The 26,900-nt window shown below is 39.1% G+C and overlaps 1 protein-coding gene across 1 annotated transcript in view; it reads left to right on the forward strand.

The window, feature by feature from the left end:
* Positions 1 to 26,900, forward strand: part of LOC148373868 (ephrin type-A receptor 3-like) — a 190,246-nt gene that overhangs the window by 41,106 nt on the left and 122,240 nt on the right. The window contains exons 3-5 of the mRNA XM_088329750.1: positions 14,142 to 14,342; positions 16,419 to 16,526; positions 19,491 to 19,842. Of these exons, the coding sequence (XP_088185876.1) occupies positions 14,142 to 14,342; positions 16,419 to 16,526; positions 19,491 to 19,842 (661 nt within the window). The remainder of the gene's footprint in view (positions 1 to 14,141; positions 14,343 to 16,418; positions 16,527 to 19,490; positions 19,843 to 26,900) is intronic.

The raw sequence follows: 26,900 nt of genomic DNA on the forward strand, positions 1-26,900 counted from the left end.
CGTTTGTTACAGAATGGATGATAGGAGAAAGGGATTTCTTACGTAAGATGGAATATTGACAATTTGACATGTTTGCAAGCATGTATGCACTGCGCAAACTCAAGTTCAACAACGATAATTCATTCTCGGTAAAATAAGATTTGCCAGTAAATGTTTCTGGTTCTGTTAGCAGGTAACTTTCTTCACATTTTTTTATACAAACAGGGTTCGCACGGATGCTTGAAATCCCTGAAAATGTATACATTTTAATGATTTGTCTTTTAAGGATAGAGAAGTGCTTGAATGTTGGGTGAAGTGTTCCCTAATGCTTGAAATTGTTGCCATGTTTCTCAATAAGTCTACTTAATAAATGACGCAGACACTGCTCTCTTGTGGTTTCGCTTGGCAATTGCATTTCTTCTTATCTCGTGGTTGACTTCAGATGGCATTAGTTTGTATGACATTGTTGTATGAAGCAACATCTTTCCCTACGGGTTGGGCCCACGAGAACAGGTGCACGCTGCACCTAAACAGGCTGCGATGAAACGTGTATTACGGCAAGGATTATGTATCAATTATGGACATTTATGATGGGCCATTCCAAAAATAAGAAAGTGTTATCCATTGGTAAATTGCAATGGGAAGAACTTTCCACAACTGAAAATATAAGCTTCATATTCTCACAAACAAATATATGCACAATTTATTCAAGATCTAAAAATATATGTCTTGATAAATGCACCTATATTTGTGGATCTACAAAGTTGATTCAAACCAGTTTTTTTTCTTTTGATGGCACGGGAAAAAATGGGAAATTGTCCCTAAAAAGTGCTTGAATATGCACCTGAAAAATGAGTAAGAACCCTGTATAATATTTTAAAATTGTCTCTGCTTTTCACAATTGAAAGTCTAGTTCAAAAATCATATCGTAGACCCCAGAATATAATTCATGTATTTATTTCATTGGCCGGTTGTTAATATACTCACAACAAAGGAAAATTAGGAAAAAAAAAATCTGTATCATTAGATACACCAAATAGTTGTTTCCTGTGATGTGTTTATCTTTTAGTACAGCTTCACTGTTTTCTTAGTTTCCTCTCTCTATTCGTGAACAAATATAGTGTGACAATGAGATAAAACGTAATGCCTTTTCATATGTCATCTATATTTAGGGGATCCAGTAGTCAGGCGGTGGCGCTCCTGCCACCGAAACCTGAGTTTGATTTTGCACGCTTCCAATTTTATGCGATTGTGAACAGCGATAATAATCAAGCGATTGACTAATCAATCGATGCACGAATACGGTAAAATCTTATTTTACAACTTTGTGTATAACGCGCAAACACAGTTTGAGTTCCTTTTTAGGTAAAAATAAAAGTGACTTATACACAGGGTTGGGTAGGGTTACTTTACCTGGATTATTACAATTACTAAATTTTGTGCAGGCTTGGGGAGTAACGGAATACATGGAACGGCAAAAATGATGTTGGCAAGTTGTTTGGATTTATTTTCATTTTTTTCTGTCGCATTTTATGCTAGTTTTGCCGGAGATCAAAGAGATCAAAGCCAGGAGAGAAAGCTTACCACGTGTTTTGAGTCATGATTGTATTCATATTTAGTTTCTTTTGTCTTTTATTAGCATATTTGGTGTTGGAGTAATCCAAAAGCAATTGAAAGTAATCAAGTTAAAGTAACCCTACCCAACCCTGCTTATACGGCAACAGATATCGTAGCTTCTTTATTTAGCCTGATCTAGATAAAGGAAGCCTCTTTTTATTCAGGTCGAAAACAAGAACTATCTTCTGAGCTAAAAAAACAAGTTGCCATATTTTGCGGCGAAAGCTAGAATAGTCATCTGCATTTGAAAATAGAGTTGGTTTTATTTCAAAAAACGCTTTTCTTTTTCGACCCGAAAACAACTAGCTTCTTCTACAACGCAGGTGTTATTTTGTTTCTTGTCTTCTTCTGTGCCGAAAAGCAACTCTCTCTTCAACGTAAAAAAAAACAAACGCGTTATCTTGCCCTCCGTGAAAATTTGGATAACGATTTTATGGCCTTAAAGGAATTGTAGTGTATTGCTATTCAATAACTAAGCCACATTGTTACACAAACAATACAAAATGTGAAAACAAAAAATGCGGTATTATGTAGTCCAGAAAATGCTTATCATAAAATGCTATAATATGAATTAGAAAATATGAATTAGAATGCTTAAATCAATTCCCAATGCAGTGAAACCGTGAAAGGTGAACTGCGTTATAGCAAGGGATTACTGTACTTCATCCATCCATCCATCCATCCATTCATTGTCCTCCGCTTATCCGGGGTCGGGTCGCAGGGCAGCAGCCTTAACAGGGAAGCCCAGACGTCCCTAGCCCCAGCCAATTCCTTCAGCTAATCCGACGGGATCTCGAGGAGTACCCAGGCCAGCCGAGAGACATAATCTCGCCAGCGTGTCCTGGGTCTCCCCCGGGGCCTCTTGCCAGTGGGACATGCCCGGAGCACCTCGCGAGGGAGGCGTCCAGGAGGCATGCTTATTAGATGCCCGAGCCACCTCAACTGGATTTGCTAAATGCGGAGGAGCAGTGGCTCTACATAGAGTCCCTCATGGATGAGGAACACGGTCGAATGCCTTCTCCAAGTCCACAAAACACATATAGATCGGATAGGCAAACTCCCATGCACCATCAGGGACCCTGCAGAGGGTGTTGAGCCAATCCAGTGTTCCACGGCCAGGACGAAGACAGTGGTCACCTCACATCAGACGAGAAGCCAGGAAATGTGACAAATGACAATGCGGGTTCGACATCAAAACGAGAGACTTGTACGATTGCAGTCGTTTCCGACTTCGGCGGCTCAAATTGCGGGACGCCGCATGCGGTTTCATGCTTGTGAGCGCTCAACAAGCAGCTGAAGTGCAGTCAGCTTAGAGGGCTTGTTTTCTCAGGCGGAACCGGGGTATCAGGTTCATGCGCTTGGAATCCATTGATTGTATAGCCATATTGTTTATGTTTGTGTACGCTTTCCTTCTCGATGGAGAGCAAAATGTGCTCCGTATGTGACTCATTATGAACTACTAAGAGTACACGGGTTTTTCTTGTATTGACGTTATGATTGGATTTTCTGGGACTTCCTGAAAGGCGCATTTGTTCTCATTTTACGATTATAAATGGCTAGTTCGGGAAAGAATTGCCTTTTTTTCTGTCGCTTTGTCTATCAAGCAAGGATCAGGGATCATATGTATCGTCTACTGAGGGAAATTACATAAGTGGGTAAAAGTGGTTGTCAGTTTAACAAGAGGAATGTTTGTTGAAAATGTTGTTGGATAAAGTTTCCTGTATAAAATGATTGTCGAACGATGTCATTTACATTCTACAAATTGCTGCTCTGAATATTTTTGGCAGTAGGTTTCAAGATGTCATAAAACCAAAGATACGTCTTTCTAGAAAGCCAGTGAAATGTAAAAGTCACAAAAACTATTGGAAACATTTTTATTTACCCCTTAACGTTCCAATGGCTGCCTGTCAGACTGTTGAGAAGCAAAGACGTATCTGAATGATGTCACCAGTGGTCCTTTTGGAGTCTTCAAATGGCCACTCCTGGAAACACCTAGACCTAGACACCTTAGTAAAATGTATACATACTGTACTTATGTTTAGTTTTTTATAGTGTGATCAATGTTGCCCCAGAACTAGATAAGGCTTCTTGTTATTGTCCCAGCTGTTTCCCAGATAAGATGCCCATGCTACACACATCTTGCATGTGATTGCAAAAAAAAACCCCAAATCAGTCCAGAATAAAAACCTATATCTGTGTGTTCCATTTTAGAGAAGTCAATTTTATTAGCATTGCAGTGATTATTTCATTTGGGGCCAAAAGTACCTTTCAAAAGAAACCAGAACCGTCCAGATTTTTAAACAGTTCAACAATAGCATGCAATTTACTTCAGGTAAGTCTTGGATTGCATTTTCAGGGAATTTTTTTAGGATTGTAAAGGGGTTGAAACCAATTAAAACTAATGCATATAGAACAGATGTGTCCAAATATTTTCTGATAAGAAAAAAATCTGATCATCAATTACACACATTTTCAATATTTGAGAAGCAATGCTGTTTTATATCTTCCATGAATAGCTACTGTAAGTTTGTCTTTACTGCATTTAATAACAAAATATGTAACCCTATGCTTAGGAATATGCCAACTATCAAATTTTCATGATTTAATCATCAGTAATGATATTTTCTTAGACTGATACATGTACAAAAAATATTTCTAGTACTGATAAAGGATTGCCTCCAATTTCCAGACACAAAAAAGCAGATAAGGAATCTCTGACAAGTGGAACTGCCAAAGTATAATTGGTGAGGATGACGGTTTCAATATGTCAGAACCAGAACAGATACAGGACCCAATCGCGTGACGTTCTCACACAAGCCTTTCATTTTACGGGAAATGGGGAGTCCCGCACTTTAGGAAGCCGGTCTGGCGTGGAAGGACAGGAAGCCAGAGACCGACGAGACCGATTCCAATTGCCCGAGTTGATATCGGACAGATGGAGTCGATACCGGACAGGAAGGGACAGACAGGAATGACAACAAATCAGGATATCGATAACTATCAGAAGAAACTAAAAAAAATAATAAACAGGACAAAAATAGATGGAAAAAAACTGGAACCCGAAATAAAACAGGACAGACATAAACGGGAACAATTCCGGACTGAAGATAGCAACAGGAAATCAGAACCGAGTCAGAACCCACGTCTTGTAAGGCAGAAGTTCGTTTGGGAGATATCACAGGAAAACAGGACCGAGTCAGAACCCACGTCTTGTGGGGCATTAGTTCGTTTGACGGGCTGACCGTGAAGCAAGAGAGCGCTGAACTTTATACAAACAGAAAGTCAATCTCTCAACGAGCCGCAGCTGGCACCACACTGGTGGGGCCAATTGGGCACCATGGCAACCTTGACACACACGGGCGGGGCCAATTGGGCACCACAGCAACCGTGACACACACGGGCGGGGCCAATTTGGCACTAAGGCAACCGTGACACACACAGGCGCGGCCAATTGGGCGCAATGGCAACCATGACACAATATTGTTTTTTTTTAACCTTTAGAATGAGTCGAGTTTTAGTATTAAGTGTCTATTCAAAATGAGGTATTTTCACTTGATTTTCCTCTGTAACTATGATGATGCTATCCAGACTAGCTTTGTGAGCTCTAAAACAGTAAGACAAAACTCATCCGGACTTTCTCAACAGAACTCTGGTCTGGAATAATCTGTGTTCTGTGCAGCCCTTTGAGACTCTTTGTGATTAGGGGCTATACAAATAAACATGACTTGACTTGACTAGAACACTTAATGAATTTGAGGCCTTTCCAAATCCATACAAAGATCTCCTTTGATTAATGCTGTGTATTAGCGGCTTGATTGCATTTATAGTAAACCAACACCTTAGTACCACATTTTCCGAGCAGTGCGCTTAAGAGCCTGGTGCGCCTTATATTCTGTAAAATACTGGTGGATGAAATTGGAAATTTATACGGTATTACTTTTAGCGTATTACTACACGATGTTGTATGGTATACTACCGTATTTATGCAATGATTGATCAATCAAAAAGCATTAAAAACCAAAATTGCATAACATTGTATGCGGTTCAGTGAGAGCCCTAGCTCCTAACCACTAGTCCACCAGTGATATCGTTAGGGTAAGAGTACACGAAAAAGGCATTAGCTTTTTTGTCATTATCACACTATTTTTACTCACCGTAACATAGGCAAATGTTAGAGAATGGATGAAACAGAGAGTCGGCCTGAAAGATATAAATGCAAATTCCGATTCATCATGAGATACACCATCACGGTTGTTTCAGTCGTCATGCTTTTTTTGCATTTATTTAGCGTATATCTTTCAGTATGACTTTCTGTAATCTACATTCAAGCACTGCGAGTAAAAATAATGTGATAATGAAATTAAATCTAATGCTTTTTTGTGTGTCATCTGTATCACTGTTGGTCCAGGATTCCAAAGTAAAAAGCAGCTCAAAAAGTGACATTTCTATCCATCATTTTCAGGCATTGTTATATGAACTACAATTACTTCTTTTTGTTATGTTGCCTTATTGTTGTTAGGAGAATGTTCAATTTCAGGCTTGGAGATACCTTCAAAAATACATTGCGGCTAGTAGATTCTTCATTACATACAGCAAAGAGTTATTTTCCTCGTTGTGTACTTTTGCATTTATTAATGTCTTTCAGGACAACTTTCTGTCTTTTGCATTCTCTATCATTCGTCTCCGGCACTGTGAGTAAAAATAATGTAATAGAGATAAGATCTAATGCCTTTTTTATGTGATCTGCCACTCTGGTGGTTTAGTAGTTATGTCATCGTAGTCTGGCCGCCGTGATCTGGGTTTGATTCCCGTTTGCAATGTTTTATGACCATTGCACTAATATACATATATTATATACCATATACAGAAAGTGTAAAACATGCACAACGGTTATACACAAATAGATAAGGAAGCTCTTACTGAAGCTTTAGTCCCATGTGCCGTATACCCGAGTTTGCCTTAAATGAAAATATATGAAATTTGGGGTGTGCGCCTTACATTGTGGAAAATACGGTAAGTAGGTGGGGAACAGAAGGAACTGTGGCACAGAGGCAAAAAGGTCTTGCATGATCTAGTTGACCTTTAAACTTTTAAAACCTCGAAATTGCTTTCAGTGAGAGGCAATCCTGACCAATCTGAGACCACTGTCTACCTGAATTAGTCCAAAAACCACATTTGACCCCCGCGGGTCGAATTTAATCCGAGCCGGACGTAGCCGAGACGCAGTGGGGCGACCCATTCACGGAGCAGGGGGGGTGCAAGCGTCGTGAAAAACACAAAACAGATATGTCATAATAATAAGACGTCCTATAACATCTCCTCATCGCCGGAGGTGGCTCACCCTTCTCTAATTAGCAATTCTAAACTAAGCCAGGTTTTTGTTTTTTTGGGAGGGCCAATTACATGGCGGTAGGTGTTCACATTAGACGATTGCAGCAGAAGCCATATTACGCCAAACCAGTGAATGGTTGAACTTCGACCCTGATCTGACGTCTCTGCTTTACTTCAAAGCAATCAAGAGAGCCCGGTGGTGATTGGCTGCGTTGATTGAGGGCTCAGAGGGAAGTGGAATGTTCTCTTTTATTCCCCAGAATCAATTCGGTCTGAGCCCATGTATCAGCGTGGCGTGTACAGTGTTAATAATCAGATTCATACATTCGTATTGTTAAGATTTGTTCGTAACTACCTTATTTTCCAGATTATAACACCCACCTAAAAACACCAATTTAGCCAGAAACATGAAAGTGCGCCTTATAATCTGGTCTGCGATCCATACCACAGAATATGGTGGATAAAATTTGTCTTGCATACGGTAATTATTGGTATGTATTATCACACGGGGTTACGGTAATACCTTTTTTGTGTAATGATGGATCAATCGATCAACTTTGTTGACCAAAGTCGAATAAGATTGTTTGCAACTGGATTTAAACCCTAGTAGTGGTGGTCAAACCCCTGACATTTAACCACTTTGATTGGTTAAACAGTATCTCTACTTCTTTACCAAATGTTGGAAAATGGAGAAAACAAAGTATTTGAACTAACTACTCTAAGCACTTTTACGTAGATATACAAATTAACCTGGATCATTAATGATGCCCAGTTGACAAAATGAAAGACTGCTTAACCTATTATAATGCACGATGCAAATCAGTGTTTTTGGCACGATAAGAAGAGTGTAATAATTAAATAATTAAATGCCTTTTCGTTTGTGGTTTGCACTACTTGTGGTCTCGTGGAAAAGTGTTGGCGCTCTCGCATCCACCACTCGTGTTTGATTCCTGATGCATTAAATGTTTTGCGATTTTGGTCAGCGACAGTTATCAAAAGATCAAGTTTTGTAATAATATATACCTCAAGTATAAAAAGATCCCAAAAGATTTGCCTGAATGCACACATGCACACGGTAGCTCTTACTGTAGTCTAGTATTCATGCACCATTTAGTCCGTTGTGCCTTATGTATTAAAAAAATATATGAGAAAGGACTGTTTTTGGGGGGTGCACCTTATAATCTGGTACACCTTACAATGTGGAAAATACAGTATAAGATAAATCACACTGCAAGTTTTTTTCTTTGTCACAATGTTTCATTGAACTAGAGACATTTTGTTTTATATCAGGTTTGTGGAGTGGATGGAAATCAAGTAAGTAATAACCACAGAATGGCATTCTCAGGAAATCTTATACCAATTTTTACTCCAGAAAATTAGCAATGCTCGTTTAACAAAAGAGCCTGTTTAACAAGAATAAATACCGGGTACAACGTCATTTTGGTTAGTCTAAAATTTGAAGCAATTTGAAGCAATCTTTAGCTTTATTTGAGATACAGTTTTTTGTGTGTCTGTAATCATTGCTGTTGAGGGACTTGGCAAAAACTTCCAAACCATTGAAATATTTTCCCAGTCGTGGCATACCATCTCCACACCCCCCTTGTTTTTTTCCATTCTCTTTCCAGTGGCAAGTGCATCATTTGCTTTGGTGCAAAAAGAAGCGAAGGTCGTTTCCATGTCAATCAACACACCTGCACTCCATGGCGGCTATAAATTGCTGGCTTGGCAAGTGACGGTAATCCAGCCACTTCAAACTATGCCGACAAAGAAATAAACACAGACATTGGAAAGCCCTCTTTATCCCTCAATGACGATTCCTATAAATGCTTTAATCACTACTCCCGAAGGAGCCTTGTGTCCTGTGATGTCCGACTGGTCTCAGCACTGCACAGATGGGTCTATTTAGCTGCCAAGCGTGTCTGTAATTTACCAACATTTATTCCCTCCTCCCAGTTTGCAGTTTTGCACTTGTAATTGGTTGGAACGCAGTTGATCAGGACGACTCGGACGTTTCCCAGCTACGTTGTCTTTCAGGAATCTGTTCAGCTTGAAACTTTCACAGACTTTCAGCCCGAACAGTTCTTTGGTAGAAGTTGGGAGAGGATCCAAACTCGTCCGCTCTCAAGATGAAAAGCAGCTGAGCGCCAGGAAAGCTCGGGAAAGAACAGCGCTGGCGGCCCGATCGGGTCTGGCCCTTGTGAAAAGCGTCAAGGATTTTTATGGCCCCTTGTCGCAACGTCACGAAACATTAAGTTCCAGGGGCGGAAAGTTCCGTTTTGCGCCCTCTAAAGTTGTTACGGGAAAGGCTTGGCTTTTATTTCGCTTTGCCTCGTTGTGTTTTGGATGAAAGCACCCTTCAACGTTCTCTAAGATTTAGTTACAATGCACATCGACAAGTGGATGTTAAGCAAAGTAATTCCACAGTTCAATTCCCAAAATGACCTGTCAAGACAAAAAAATAATAATAATAATTAAGTATTTGTTTTTTTCTTTGTCTCAAATTTCACACACACACACACACATATATATATATATATATATATATATATATATATATATATATATATATATATATATATATATATATATATATATATATATATGTGTGTGTGTGTATATATCACATTTATAGTCATTTTTAGTATAATACATATAACGCATGTATTAAGTAAAACATTTTTAAATTAAATGGGCACTTCTAAATGTGTGATTTAAAATAACATTTTACAACCATATACTATCATATTTTCAGGACTTGGCCAGAAATTAGAATGTATGCTTTATATACTCTAAAATTCAGTGGATAAGATTGGAAATGCACACATGTGTGTTACCTTACGTGGTTTAACAGTACTATACTACTGTATTTGTTAAATAATTGATCGATTGAAAAACATGACTGACCCAAATCGCAAAACATACATGCAACGGGAATCAAACTGAAGCTGCGACCAGGTCACCAGCGATACAGATAACATAGAATAACAACAATAAAGGTGAAGTAAGACTCATCATCACATACACTAAAGAGTTGCTTCCCTCATCATGCTTTCGTTGCGTTTATTCCTTTCTTTCTGTTTTCTCCACTCTCTCACATTCTTTTATGGCACCGTGCGTAAAAATAGTGTGACAATGCCATACCATTAAATGCCTTTTCATATGTCATCTGTATCACGAGTTGTCTAATGATTAGGTTTTGGTGCTCTCACTGCTGTGACCTGGGTTGAATTGTCGTTGTCCACAAAGTTTTCATCATTGTACTATTATATACCGTTAGCATGCATAACGGTTATACACGAACAAATATGGGAGTTATTTTCGGGAGTGTTTTGGGGTGGATACCTGAATCAGAAGAATGGCTAAAAATCACATCAGCTCCCCCTAGGTGAGGCTAACAGACAGGGGTGCAATACATATTCGGTTTTCATCAATCTCCCAAAACATCTCTTCCACTGGTTGAGTTGCTTTTCTCTTCAATGATCGGATGTCTTCCAACTCAGATCGGTTTATTTTTCTTCTCTTTACGGGAATAGACATGTTCTTTCTGAGCCTGCCGACAGTGCGCACAGGCGTCTGGATAGAAATGTTTTCTTGCTCATGCGAGAAGTGGTCTCAATTACTGCCTTAGTCGTGATTGGAAACAGATGGTAGCAAACGATTGTAGACAAAGTTGCTCTGTCTCACCTGAACGCAAACATGCACCACTATTCTACCTTGGCAGGAGGAAACACTCCCACCCCTCTCTTGCAAGACAATCGTGACACAGCTCATCGCTCATACTCAACCTCACTGACTTGAAGGTTGTGCTACGCCGCACTTCGGTGAGCGTGAGGCCGGTTATTCCAAAACCAAAAATCTGGACTGAGATTCCCTTTGTGTAGAAAACCATCCTGCAGCTGTGTGTTGAGGATGTTGCGTCAAACTGGACTGCTTGCTTTGCATGTAGAGCGGTACCTTTATATACAAGCTTAATTTGGTCCAGCCTTGTGCTCGTAGCTTAAATTGCTCGAGTCCAGGTATGAAATAATCAAAAGTATTTGACCCATTTCCAACCTCCTAAAAGGATCAAAGTGAAACCTAAATTTTTAGAAAAAACATCTTCCTGAACACTAAAAACGTTCACTTATGACTAAACTTAAAATAAATACAGTAATAAGATTAATAAGATGATATTACTGTTATACAATGCAAGTTTATAATAAGTCACCGTAAAGCAGATGTGTGCGTGATGCGTAGGTATAGGAGGAGTGATGGCACAGAAGTTTTTAAGCCATGTAAGCGCTTATTGTACACCTAAAATTAAAGTTACTATAGCGTTAAATGAACGTCTCATCTCATCTCATTAGCTGCACCGCTTATCCTCAGTAGGGTCGCAGGGGTGCTGGAGCCCATCCCAGCAATCATAGGGCAGTGGGCAGGGGACACCCTGAACTGGTTGCCAGCCAATCGCAGGGCACATGGGGACAGACAACTCACTCGCTCATTCACACCTAGGGACAATTTGGACCGATCAATTCACCTGAAATGCATGTTTTTGGAATGTGGGAGGAAACCGGAGTGCCCGGAGGAAACCCACGCAAGCACGGGGAGAACATACAAACTCCGCACAGGAAGTCTGGAGCTGGATTTGAACCCACGCAAGAGTTTCCCATGACATGAACTGTGCCGCACATGCGCTAACCACTGCGCAGCCGTGCTGCCCGTTAAATGAACGTGAATACTCAAATAGCACATCTTTGAATTTTTTGTCTGTTTCAGATTTCATTCATCCTTTTCTTTTGCCCTTTTAGCTGGATCCACGACGCTATCATTTTCAACAGGTTTTCTTTGTCTCTCCCTCCTCTCAAAATGTTATGGAAATTCTTAGGGCAATTCTCATCAAAGACGACCAGTTGCCATATTTTTTCAGTGTTTATTTTCAAGCAGCAACTTCTTTCCACTTAGCCAGCATCTTTCTAATGTCCGTTGTAGTTACCAGTTTCTCTGTTTTGTCCTCCTTTTCGCTGTTTTTGTACAACAGGAATATAACTTTCCACTGAAATTATTACAGATAATTGCTATATAAATTCCTCCACAGTTTTGTGATCGGCGCTCGCTGCTTCGCGATTGTACTCCTTGGTTTGGTCACTCACAAACACCGCATTTATGTTTTTTTTTCTGTAATTTTTATGCTTTGTTTTAATAGTTGTTCCTTTTTTCTGTGACACCTTATAAAAAGTCACAAAAAGGAGATGTTATAAAATGTGATGAAAGAGATTCAATCAAAACAAACTTCCTGTGGAATACAGGTATCCAACAGCCATAATCAAGGGGGCAGAATCAAATGCCTGATGGTGGGAGCCACAGGGGCAAACTACACTGAGCTGATTGCAGTGAGCAGTCATGAGCATTGAGCGGTCTCTAGTGGTAGCCTCTGGGAATGTTTGTGAACTGGATTTTCCTTCGTTGAGCGAACTAAATGTTGGTTAAAAAACTCTTGTGTCGAAATATTTGTGTGAAGAAGTGCTCCTATATACAGGGAGTGCAGAATTATTAGGCAAGTTGTATTTTTGAGGATTAATTTTATTATTGAACAACAACCATGTTCTTAATGAACCCAAAAGTCTCATTAATATCAAAGCTGAATATTTTGGAAGTTGGAGTGGGGCTTTTTTAGTTTTAGCTATTTTAGGAGGATATCTGTGTGTGCAGGTGACTATTACTGTGCATAATTATTAGGCAACTTAACAAAAAACAAATGTATACCCATTTCAATTATTTATTTTCATCAGGGAAACCAATATAACAGCTCAACATTCACAAATATACATTTCTGACATTCAAAAACAAAACAAAAACAAATCAGTGACCAATATAGCCACCTTTCTTTGCAAGGACACTCAAAAGCCTGCCATCCATGGATTCTGTCAGTGCTTTGATCTGTTCACGATCAACATTGCGTGCAGCAGCAACCACAGCCTCCCAGACACTGTTCAGAGAGGTGTACTGTTTTCCCTCCTTGTAAATCTCACATTTGATGAGGGACCACAGGTTCTCTATGGGGTTCAGATCAGGTGAACAAGGAGGCCATGTCATTAGTTTTTCTTCTTTTAGACCCTTTCTTGCCAGCCACGCTGTGGAGTACTTGGATGCGTGTGATGGAGCGTTGTCCTGCATGAAAATCATGTTTTTCTTGAAGGATGCGGACTTCTTCCTGTACCACTGCTTGAAGAAGGTGTCTTCCAGAAACTGGCAGTAGGACTGGGAGTTGAGCTTGAGTCCATCCTCAACCCGAAAAGGCCCCACAAGCTCATCTTTGATGATACCAGCCCATACCAGTACCCCACCTCCACCTTGCTGGCGTCTGAGGCGGACTGGAGCTCTCTGCCCTTTACCGATCCAGCCACGGGCCCATCCATCTGGCCCATCAAGACTCACTCTCATTTCATCAGTCCATAAAACCTTAGAAAAATCCGTCTTGAGATATTTCTTGGCCCAGTCTTGACGTTTCAGCTTGTGTGTCTTGTTCAGTGGTGGTCGTTTTTCAGCCTTTCTTACCTTGGCCATGTCTCTGAGTATTGCACACCTTGTGCTTTTGGGCACTCCAGTGATGTTGCAGCTCTGAAATATGGCAAAACTGGTGGCAAGTGTCATCTTGGCAGCTGTACGCTTGACTTTTCTCAGTTCACGGGCAGTTATTTTGCGCCTTGGTTTTTCTACACGCTTCTTGCGACCCTGTTGACTATTTTGAATGTAACGCTTGATTGTTCGATGATCACGCTTCAGAAGCTTGGCAATTTTAAGAGTGCTGCATCCCTCTGCAAGATATCTCACTATTTTTGACTTTTCAGAGCCTGTCAAGTCCCTCTTCTGACCCATTTTGCCAAAGGAAAGGAAGTTGCCTAATAATTATGCACACCTGATATAGGGTGTTGATGTCATTAGACCACACCCCTTCTCATTACAGAGATGCACATCACCTGATATGCTTAATTGGTAGTAGGCTTTCGAGCCTATACAGCTTGGAGTAAGACAACATGCATAAAGAGGATGATGTGGTCAAAATACTCATTTGCCTAATAATTCTGCACTCCCTGTAAGGTACCATGTCTTTCATCTCCCCTTTTATAAAATCCACACTTTTATAGATATCTCTTATCTCATGTTATTTTACTCCCTCTCCTAAAAAATACATCAAGTGTTGATTCTGAACGTATAATGTGTCTTGTTTTCAGTGGGAGGAGATCAGTGTTATGGACGAGCGGAACACGCCAATGCGAACGTACCAGGTGTGCAACGTGATGCAGGCCAACCAGAACAACTGGCTGCGCACGCGTCACATCAGTCGGGAAGGAGCGCAACGGGTTTACATCGAAATCAAGTTCACTCTGCGTGACTGTAACAGCCTGCCCGGCGTCCCTGGAACCTGCAAAGAGGTTTGTGTCAACTCAAATGCACAAAAAAGCAATTCGGAATATACTTGTCATAAGCATGACCCTACGCTGATTAAAAATAAAAAAGTAAAAACATAAGACCCTTAAGCCCCATGAACAGTAGGCGCCAACCCCATGTGACACTATTGGCAATTGGCGTTTGTTCAAACACCTGTCGCTCTGTTGCCAAATTCCTTGGGTGTGCAGGGCATAGAGGAAAACTGCAAGCTGCCCTTTTCCGTGATACATGTGCTCTAAACACACAAAAATAGTAGATGTATTTGCAGAAACTATTTTTATCATACATAACAGGAGCAAAACGGGAAGTTTAACACTACTTTGAACAATATCTGAAAAAAGATATTTTACCCACAAATCAAGGAAAATCATGCATTTATACATCCAAATTGAACAACAAATTATATATCTAATATACATCAGGGGTCAGGAACTAATGAAAAGAGCCATATTTGGCGTGCAAGCCATGAGCATATATTGCTCGGAGGAATTTGTTTCCTGCTATTTCTTTTTTTATCGTTCTAATTTTGACATGTGCAAAGCCAATTGGAGTGCACACAAAGACCAAGCTGAACTGAAATTTACATGGGTTTGGTCTGGTATAAATAGGGCACAGATATGGGTACAGCATACAGTCAGGGTGTCACACCAACAGATCCAGTTTTGGCTGTACGTCGCTGTAAATCCTTCATATGGAAACTCACTAAACAATGTATGTTCACTGTTGAAACACTTTATGATGAAAAGACACAAAACAAACTGTAAACACCCAAAACCTTATTAACAATTAAACATTGGCACTATACAAGAATCACTTTTAGCTAGCGTTGTCACTTCTTGCTCTAAGAAGTTGGAAAATGACAATATTTCATTCGGGACTTTTCCATTGTGGTTTTCAGGGTGCTGTACCTTTTAACTTAGTCCATCATGGCATTTATTTAGCAATGTCACACAAAATTAAAGCTGATCAAACTCTTTTTTTTTTTTACCCGAGGATTGACTGCATTGAATGCATGAACTTAAGAAGGCTTAGGCAATTGTTAATGGAGTAAACTGCTAAAACGTTTTTGTATTTATCCAACTTGTACGTCGCATCACGTTCCTGCAGAGTGTGTGACATTCTCATAGTATGCAAGTCACAGAGTTCATTGCTGGCTCCTGCGGCCGTCTTTTTGAAGAGCACTTAAAAGCCTTTTTTTTTGAAACGTCAGAGGCCAATAGCACAGCAGTGAGTTTTGATGTGGAACTAGATAGAACCGTCTCAACTCAAGAAAATACGGGAAATATTCTTTGGAACGACGATGTTGGATATCAATGCAATCATTTTGTTAAAATATGCGACAAAACATATACTTAGTTTAGCAAATTGTCCGTTTAGCGCATTGTCAGCCGGATCATATAATGTAATAATTGAACGGTCTGAATTTTACGTATGTGTTGCCTAGATCAGTCTCGGTCTCAGTCTCAGACTAGGGGCACAGAATAATTAAACAGGCCTGTCTTGAAAAACTCGTCAACTTGCTGCAGTATAAATGTATCGATTGTATTGTAGGATAGCACTGCAGTAGGATCTAAATTTATGCTGAAGTATTTAATGTTGTGCTTACTAAGTCTCGTGAGTGACTTACTGCACCGATAAAGAGAGAGCAAAAGCAAAAGCCATTGTTCAACATTATTTCCCCTCCTTTATCTTCCCGATTTAAAAGACTTAAGAAATGCCCCAGAGATTCTCTCCACTGTTCCTTGTATATTTTTTAATCCTGTTACATATTTTTCCACAGGCCCCAGTTTGTAATATCTGTCGTTTTAATGCTCCTCTCTATTGAGTTCACTCAACTTTGTCGCTCTCCTGCACTCAGGCACTGACATGAAATTTCTAGACCGAGTTGTAGTGAGATGATATGAGATTACACAGAGCAGACTTTTCAAAGAGCTATAGAAAGTTGGCGAGTAGTTATCGAGACAGATGGAGTGATGCGAGAGGAGAGGGTGGGCAGGCTTCTTCAAATTTCACAGTTGGTGGATTGGTCCTCTCGTAAGTATTCTTTTTATGGGTTGCAGACATTCAACATGTACTACTATGAGTCTAACAACGCCAACCTCTGGTTCATCAAGGAAAGCCAGTATGTCAAGATTGATACTATTGCAGCAGATGAAAGCTTTACACAGGTAAGGATGTGATCACGCTCACTCAAACACAAATGATACAGAACTTATCTCTCTGGACATACATTAGAATATCAAGGTACGAATACCATCTATTAGTATCATTGCTGATATCTGCTTTAGTTTGATATACCGATACGTATGAATGTTGCTTACCCTGTAATTTTAAAATAATGAAACATGAAAAATGTAATGCAACTTTTGGCAAAAACATTTATTTTTTGAAGGAGCTGGAGGGGTATGCAATAATGGTATTGATAGCTCATGAGTTTATGTCTTCTCTCCTTTTTTAAGTGTCTAATCAACTATAAACTCATTACCGTATTTTCCAGACTAAAAATCAACATTTTTTTAATAGTTTGGCCTGGTGTGCAATTTATACCCTGGTGAGACTTATATGTGAAATTATTAACACATTGTATTATTATACCATTGAGTTTCAAGAGGGTGCTCTAGGCTGGTACTGAAACTTTAAAACTTGCCTTGCTGTGGGTTTACATTTTTCGAACTGGAAGAAGGAAGCACTTATTGTCTCAAGTTGAGGGAGTTGTTAACCGGTAAAATTGACGCCGAGGATGAACATTTTATTAGATGTAGTGATTTGGAATGAAGCTAATATTTTGGGAAGCGTGCTATTAATGCTAGATTTATCGCATTAGGTCTTAATATCTTAAGTCATTACTGACATTAACAGGCATGTCAATCATGTAACGTTCGTATACTGTACAAACTTATTCAGCCTGTTCTTCTCTTTTTTTTTTAAATTGCCTTTAAAAATAACATATGTTTTTGGGGTTAGATTTTATCAGAGGAATGTCCCCACAAAATGCAACTACCATAAATTCCGGAGTATAGGGGCACCTGATTATAAGCCGCACCCACCACATTTTAAGAGGAAAACAGATTTTGTTCATCCACAAGCCGCACCTGTGTATAAGCCGCATGCGCCCACATTTAAACATGTAACACAAACACAAAACTAACCCAAACCCAACTGCAAGTCCTGCGATTGAAACTAAATGTCCTTCATTAAAGTCCGGAGTCCAAAAATCACAGCCGGCAAAATGAACAGAAAATGATATCGGTACTTACGATTTGCTGCAGACCTGCAGAGTCCAGGTCCCGTTGAAAGTAATCCAAGGAAAAAAAGTGTATATTTCCAAAGGTAAGGGTGGGACAAATATATCATATGAACACATTTACTCACGCAACTCCTTTTTCTTTAACCAACTTTTTACCCCCTCTTCTTTCCTTGTCTGTCCCTCACCTTTAGCGGTCCCCACTTAAACTCGGCACCCCGCGTTTGTTCCGCCCCTCATTTTTCGTTTATCCTTGCAAAACATATCAGAATAAGTGTGTAAAATAAATAAAAATAAATACATTACAAAAATATACAGTTGCAAATACATATTATACATGGGTTACACATATTTACAAAGAAAGACGGTACACCGAGAGAGTTTTCAAAGCTTTAATAATAATACTAATATAGCTTTGACAGGGCATTTAATGGTAGCAACACTCGAGCGCCGCTAGCGGGCGTTAGAAAAATTACATAAATTGGCCGCATCACTGAATAAGCCGCAGGGTTGAAATTTAGGGAAAAAAGTAGCGGCTTATAGTCTGGAATTTACAGTAATCCTCCAAGTGCAACCTCTACATTGTTTCCCCTTCGTGATTCAGATTTTTTTGCTGGTCCAACTTGTGCCATGAAGAGACTTATAATCCAGAAAATATCGTAATCGTTCAGAAAATTGTGGCATTGTTCATCCCTGTTGTTGATGTCTACAGTGTGTCTAGGCTTTTACAAAGAGGGGAACTTATTATCCCATTTTCCGCCCTATAAGGCTCACCAGCTTATTAGGCGCATCCCCAAAAATGAGTCTTTTGTGATATGTATTTCATATACAAGATGCACCAGATTATGAGGTGCACCGGACTATAAGGCACGTAGAACAAAATTACCTTAAAGGGCTAGGGTTGCACTGAAAATAAACAAGCACTCTATTTGTTTATCTAATGATCAGTCAAAATTTATTTTTGATGACAAGTGCAGTAGTTTAGAGCAATCGGGTTCCAAACCCTTCATGGTGGAGAGAGCGGCAGGTCCTATCCACTTGACTTTTGGGGCCACAGACGACAAATGAAAAGGCATTGGCTTTCATGTCGTCATCACACTATTTTTAATCACAGTACCACGTTATGCTTGAGATTATTGGGCCGGACCAAACCGGTCTTTAGTAGAGAAAAGTTTAGGGACCACTTTAATACACTGTTGTATCGCTGATTTACAAAGTCTTTATGAAGCGCACGGGTTTTTTGGTATGAATGACGAGAAAGGGGTTGTGGGAAGTTAACTGGTTATACCGAAGGATATAAAGAAACGCATGGCCGCACTTATCCAATGACGTTTGTCACTTACAATGCTTAGTTTGAGATAATATTTTGTACCGATTTAAATCACTTTCTGTTTTCTCATTTTTTCATTATTTGTATCTGGTACAATAACTAATAATAAGTGATAATGGGATAAAACCTATTGCCTTTTCCAACTTCAGCAATGTCCCTATTGGCCTGGAGGTTAGGATTCAACACCCCCTACCGTTACTATCGTGGTTCAATCCTTGTTGCCGTCAATTGTGGCGAGTGACAAATATTGAGGGATCAATTATTGCACAAATATTATAACACACCGGTATGTATTTCCAATTCATCCCGCACATAAGGTGCACAGAATTATAAGGCACATGTTCAAATTTCTAGCCAATTTGGAGGTTTAGAGTGCTCCTTATAGTACAAAATAGCAGGTTCATAACCTATCCTTTGCATAGAATGTGGGTTCTCTCGGGTCATTATTGTTTGAATTATCAAAGTATCTGAACTGCACTGTCATTAGAATGATTTTGCCAATCTGCCCACCAAGTCAGATATGTTTTTGAAACCCAACACTCAATGACCTTTTTCCAGGTGGATGTTGGCGACCGAGTGATGAAGCTCAACACAGAAGTGCGCGACATCAGCAACTTGAGCAAAAAAGGCTTCTACCTGGCCTTCCAGGATCTGGGCGCTTGCATTGCTCTGGTTTCCGTCCGGGTCTTCTACAAGAAGTGCCCTCTTACCGTGCTCAATTTGGCCCAGTTCCCAGACACCATCACTGGGGGGGACACGGCCCTGGTGGAAGTGCATGGGATGTGCGTTAACGCCTCCGAGGAGTTCGAGGTGCCCAAGATGTATTGCAGTGCAGACGGCGGCTGGCTGGTTCCCATCGGGAGATGTGTTTGTAAACCGGGCTTCCAGGAAAACAAGGACATCTGCCAACGTGAGTTGACGCCACTGTGTGTTTGGAATGTGTGCCTCGGTGATGTGTTTTGCTTCAAGCACAATTAGCATCTTTTTTGGAGCTTTGTGAGTGGCGTACCAGAAATGACTTTGTGGTACTTTTTGGCAAACAAGCGCAATTAGTATGCATATTTCTCTGAGATTGATTGGAGAGGCATGAATCTTGCTGAGAACAGTGGGAGATGCTCTGAGGCATTTTCTTTGCTATTTAAGAGGTTGTTTGTGTTTGTCCAGCTTGAATATCTCATTTTCCCAGCTGAGCTGAGGAGAGCACAGTTTGTGTTTGTTGTTGTTTGTGTAGCCAGAGGAAAAGGTATGCCCGAGGATGGCGATTATTGAGTCGTAAAACTCCACAGATGGCATGTGCAACGAGCGCTGTGTTTGTCTGCCTGCTTCGCTTTGCCTGCGTGTATTTGGGGGAGTAAGCTCTATTAGATAGACGCCTTCCTGCCGTGTCCCTGCAGGCTCACTTTCCTCTAGGAAAAAATAACAAAATCATAGATATTTGTCCCCGCAAACTTGCAACGCGGGCAGATAACGCAATCTTGGTTGTTTTGGAGAAGCGTCCGCCAAGACACTCCGAAACCTTGGCAGAGGGGCCTTGGAGACAAGCGAACAAGTACGAGCTGTACGCTGCAGGATGCGCACTTCTAATGTGCACAGATTGCATGGCGAGGCTGGCTGCAACTCAATTGCACTTGAGCCCCGCGTCTGCCTACTGCTTGTTTTATTATGGCTAACTTCAGGAAGCTCACTTCTTTCTCGGTAAATTATCTTCTATTTTATTTCATACAGTATTTATATTTTCATAAGGGTTGCAACAAACGACTATTTTAATAGTCGACCAATCACTGACTATTCAAACGATTAGTCAAATAATAAGATCATTATTACATTTTATAATAATTACGTTTTGCACACAGTTGTTTAAAAATGTGGCAAATGATAATACACAAAGGATTTTTTTTTATTGCACATACTGCAGATTCATAAAAAAAAATAGATGACCCCTCTAAAACGAATTCTGCACAGTGGTCGGTCAGTAGAGACATAAAACAGTAAATGAACCTCTCTCCATTTTTAAAGGAGCAGCAAATAAATAAGGAATTAAGATAAACACCTTTTATCCACATATGTTAAAGTCAATGACCGGGGCCACATGTGGCCCGTGAAAAGGTATTTTTAGTGGTCTTGAAATATTATTGAATCATACACCAGGAATTGTTTATTATTTTCAAACTACAATGCATCATATCCATAAAGACAGTTTTGTTTATGGTTAATTGGTGTTTGCACTTTATATCATTTTAATCAATTCTATTTATATATATATATATATATATATATATATATATATATATATATATATATATATATATATATATATATATATATATATATATATATATATATATATATATATATATATATATATATATATATATATATATATATTGCTAGTATTATCAATTCAGCCCACTATTGCTAAAATAGAAACTTTATTCTACTGATGGTAAATAATTGCAGATGGCCAGCTGAAAATTTTAAATTAATGCACATAATACACTGCAGAAATAATCTTTTTTTTTCCTTGTTCAAGCAAAGAGCACACATCTAGCTCTGGAGTTTAGCTGTTATCTTTAGTATTTGTATCATCAAATATTGCTTTAAGGATCTGAGACACAATATTCGCCACTAGTATTACAGCTTCTTTCATTTACTGTCCATGTTATTTTTAAGAGGGATGTGGCATAAAGAAAGAAAATTAAAAAAAAATAGAATGTTAGAGACATGTGTAAATCGTCCATAGTGGTGTCCTTTTAAAAATGAAAAACTCAACATATTATTAGCTCCCCCAGAAAATACATACATTTTAAAGGAAAATGCTACATTATATTAAATCATCAGAATTTTTTGTCATAAAATGACTCAAATTATCAGTGATTTCGACTACTCTTTAGTACTAGTTCCAGACAGACTTCCCCTCCCCAAACCAAAGAATTAAAAGCATAGAATAATATAAATTTTCGCCAATACAAATACTGTCAGTTAAAGGTCTGAACCCATCAAAAACTGCATGATGTTCCTAAAAACAAAACCGAGCAGCAAAGTGGAGTTGACCTTCCATCATCCTGGTGACCTTGTCGGCTTGATCATGTTTTACTTGAACGCAGAACATCTAACAAGAAGCCGCCACATTTAACAAGCTAGATTAGACTCAATAATAGAGCACTTATGTGTATGTTGCCACTATGGTGAGGGTGTCCTGAGTTGACAAAGGTCAAAGAGCAGGAATAATGTGACCTTTGTGTGGTGCAATACCATACCCTGAGTAGATTACTAAGGGACAGGCTTCAATTGTTAGCCGTAAATCCTTTTTGGTGGGAGTTCAAGTAAAAGCATATTTGCTTATGAGCTGATTAGTGCAGAAACAATCAATTGGTATGTGCCAAACAATTTTAATTCCCTTGTGATTATTACAAGCATATTGGTGGCAGGCTTTTTTTAACAACCTACTCAGTCTTAGCAACTAAATTTTGTGCAATTGAAGCCTTTTTGTTGCTCATGCATTCAACAGTTGATGACCACCTACACAATCTGATGAAATCTAACCCAGTATTGTGTAATATATATATATATATATATATATATATATATATATATATATATATATATATATATATATATATATATATATATATATATATATATATATATATATATATATATATATATATATATATATTACTGCCACCTCTACTTAATGAGGAAAAATCCAGTTCCCAAGCAGTCCCAGTTTGTGCATGTGCCACCCACCGGATACTGTGCTCTTGGTTGCACCTATTAAGTACCTGTCTTTTCAGCAATATCTTTTTGATCTCACCTCCTTAATTGCATTTCATAGAATCTCCTTTTTGTGACATTTTGTAAGGTCTCTTAGAAAAAAGAAGAATGATGACAATTGAAAAAAAGCAACAAAAAACACGCGTGTGGTGTTAGTGTGAGTGTCTAGGCCAAAAAATACAATTGGGAAGCGGCGAGTGCTGATCACAAAGTCGTAGACATTTTCAGCTCTATTTAAGTCAAGTCAAGTCATTTTTATTTGTATAGCCCTAAATCACGAAGAGTCTCAAAGGGCTTCACAGATTATTACACTATATTACACAGACTATTTTTCAGAATATTATTATACATTTCTCTGCTCTGGAGCCGACGAAAAGAGTAGGTTATTCATATGCTAATGAGTGGAAGTGAGTTTTAAGCTTAGATTTAAACATTTCCCCTGAGGTTGCAGATCGGATCTCAGGGGGAAGAGCATTCCACAGCACCGGTGCCCGGATGGAGAACGCTCTCGAACCAGCAGAACACTTCTTTGCTCTTGGGATCACCAGAAGACTGGCAATCTCAGATCGTAGGCTTTGGACCGGGACATAGGGGGAAATCAGGTCTGAAAGATGTGATCGTACTATTCTATCATTCTATTTAAAACATTGTAAATAACAATCTTTGCTGAATACCTGCGCCCATTTCTAAAATAGGTTATTGATGTAACGTAACTTAAACTATAAACACAATACCAACATAAAATTTACAAAGCCCTTCAATGTTAGATTCATCATCAGGTACACCAAAGAGTCGATTCCCTAATCCTGATTTCTGGGGTCAAGTCAAGTCACATTTATTCGTATAGGCTTTAATCACAAAATGTCTCAAAGGACTGCACAGGTTACAATTACACCTTCCCCTGATCTTAAATCAACATGCAGGCAAGGAAAAACCCAAAACCTCAGCATGAGGAAAATGAGAAACCTTGAACAAAAGGCATCACAAGTAGTAAACCCCCTTCCAGGATGACCAGGGTGCAATAAATATAGATTAACCATTGGTTAACAGTACACAAAACACAGTGAACATCAACAGAAGAAAACAATAGGTAATATGTTGAAATTTGTCCCAAAAAGTCCCTGACAGCAAAAAAAACAAACAAAAAACAAAAACTATTTATATTGTTATTATGGGTCGATTAATATTTTTCAGGACAACTTTTTATTTTCTCCATTCTCTAACATTAATCTCTGATAACATGACGTGTGGTAATGAGATAAAAACCTTTTGTATTATAAAATGTAATTTTTATCAGTAATCGTCTGGTGGTTACATTCAGTGCTCTCGCTGCCACACTCTGGGTTTGAATCCTGTTGCATTCAATATTTTGTAATTGTGTTCAGTGCTATTTTAAGACTGATCCACCATTGCACAAATATTAAAACTTTGTGTACTAGGTAAAAAAAAGCATGTTATCCACGAATACATATTTATAAGTAAGAATTCAACACTAAGTGTGAGCCCGCAAACTTAATCTTGTTAGCGTCATCCAAATCCAATATTTATATCCTCTCACAAAGCTCATATGCAATATTTTGCAACAAAATGTCCTTCCATCCATCCATTGACTGCACCACTTATCCTCAATAGGGTCATTGGGGCAATGAAATGTGTCTACATATTTTTTACTCATCAAAATGAAAAAGGTAAATGTCTAATCCGTTTCTGATGATATTAACTTAATGAACTGAGTTATTAACATTAATGTACACACACCAATAGTCTTATTATTTTTGTTTCCTTTCAAAATCAATATATTTTAGACTCAATTGTGCAACAAATCGGTGGTGGGCTACCACTGGGCCTTGACCGGTACAGGGCCGCGGGCCGTTTGGTATCGGGCCACACAGAAAGGAAAAATGCTTGAGTTTTTCCTTAAACCATATTTATTTGTGCATACACACATTTCTTTCAGACGAAAATGAACTCAAAGTTTGGTTGCACTGTACAACAAGGTTTTATGGTTCATTAGTCAACAAATATCACGGACCTCATCTACTCAGCATTGGATGCATTGGGAATCAAACCCCACTATGATTGTAGATGACACAGGAAAAGGCATTCGGATTTATCTCATCATCATAGTTTTTTTTAATGCCATCTTGTCCAAAAGTTGTAATGGAGCATTATGGCAAAGAGATGAAGAAATGAAATCAAATACATTTTCCCATGCCATCTAGAGCCCTAGCTGTCGTGTGATTACACAGTGTATTTGGGCATATATTAATATTGTTAATTTTATTATTACTCATGTCATAATAGGGCCTGGCTGGGTAAATGTAATAAGACATTAAGTCGGTCTCTGTTCCGAAAAAGATTGCTAACGACTCCACTAATCCACTAACATAAATGTAACCATTGTTTGCACATGGTCAATTAACACTGTGGCTATGCAAAAAAATGTAATTGTCTTTTTAGAAAACACAGAACGCATGTTTTTTGTCAAAGCATCCGTGTCACATGTTAAATAACGAAGCATGAGGCTGCACAGTGTATCTCGCTTCAATCCGTCCCAACCCAAAGCTGCGGCATCCTTTTACACCTCCACAATGGCCTGAAATAAAACATCCCCACTCTGACACAATGTGAAGGTCCTCCAGCAGGAAAACTCACGACGCTAATGCATTGAAATCACCTTTTTGGGCTCAACGTCACACAAAGAGAAGAGAGGAAATGGATGGCCGTTTGCGACTCCCATTATGGAGGAGAACAAGCCTTGTAATGGCCACGATGAATTCCTTCTCTCTTGTTCCTTGTTGAGGTTTTGCCGCTTTGATGGCCATTGTTTGGCTGCACTAATGTTCTGTATGCATCTCCTCCTCTTTGCCCCCTCGAGTTGCCTCGTTTTGTCTCAGTGTTTGTCTCGACCGCTGTCCGTTCTGCCACCAGCCTGGTTTGTCTCTTTGTGTCACCGTCCCTCTCACCCTTTCTCTCTCAGTGTGAGGCGCTAATGGAATCATTACTAGCCTTTCTGTGTTAGACAAACAGCAGACACCTCCAATTACAGCCCCCTTTTTTCCCTGCAATCTCCCTCCTCTATGCCTTTTCTTACGTTGCCATGATGTCTCTATAATGGCTTTTTTCTCTCCTGATTGTTCTCAAGTCTTTCTTAAAATACTGTCTCCTATTCCCACTGCGCTATTGTTTTGAACTGACGTTACTAGGTTAAAAATGTTTTATGCAAAAGACCAGGTCAGAAACAAGCAGAAGATAAAACAACTAAGTTTTTGTGCATTTAAAAGTCAAATCACTACAGTAAAATCTGCTTCAAAAATTAAACCAAACAGCTAAAATTGCTTTCCAGACAAAAGCTTATTCTCCAGCACGTTTTATTTTACTGTGTGACATTTGATGATTTGATAAAATCTATGAAATAATAACGCCAGTGCCTGTGTCCCATATGAATATTCCCCCTGAAATGTGTCACCTTCTTGCGCAGGGCGAGACTACAGGAGAGAGACTGCTTGCGCTCTTTGCATAGCTTACCCATCCCTACCGCTCTTCAAATCAATCTGCTTTGGGTGCTCTGCTGCCATTTTGGCGTAATAATAGTTATTTCTGTGGATTTTCATCAAAAGGTGTCTCAACAGTGAACATTGACGATTTAATGAGCTTCTGTATAAAGGATTCATTAGCATGGTATAGCCAAAACGGAGTTTTTTGTGTGACACCTTGACTGTAAGCTAAAAAAAAAAATTCCTTTTATATATTGGAGAGTACCATAATCTCAGCAAGGTTCCTCTTCATGTGCACTACAATAGGCTTCCCTCACACAAATTTGGAATTGACATGGAGACAGTTTCAATGAAATTAATTGTGTCTCAGAGCCTTATGTACTCATGAAAAGAGCTATTTATGTATTGGTTCTCGTCCACTGTTGAAAAATTCTTGATTGGAATTACAATTGGCACTAATGTCATTGATAACATAGCAGTAAACATTGTTTACAAAGAGATTAGGAATGCAAGTTGTAAGTGTATTGCTTAGTTATAAATAAGTAAATTTAAGCAAAACGTTAAGCATGTATTGTCTTGTTTGAGCACATTTGCCCAAGTTATCAGCCTCATTGCCTTACTTTGACTCAATTCATTATCTGCCCTTCATCCAAAACCAAATTTTGTCCAGGTTCCAGCTCAAAATAGTTTTATTTTT

The sequence above is a fragment of the Urocampus carinirostris genome, chromosome 1, assembly GCF_059441175.1.
Source record: "Urocampus carinirostris isolate Australia breed hairy pipefish chromosome 1, RoL_Ucar_1.0, whole genome shotgun sequence".
Classification (NCBI taxonomy): domain Eukaryota; kingdom Metazoa; phylum Chordata; class Actinopteri; order Syngnathiformes; family Syngnathidae; genus Urocampus; species Urocampus carinirostris.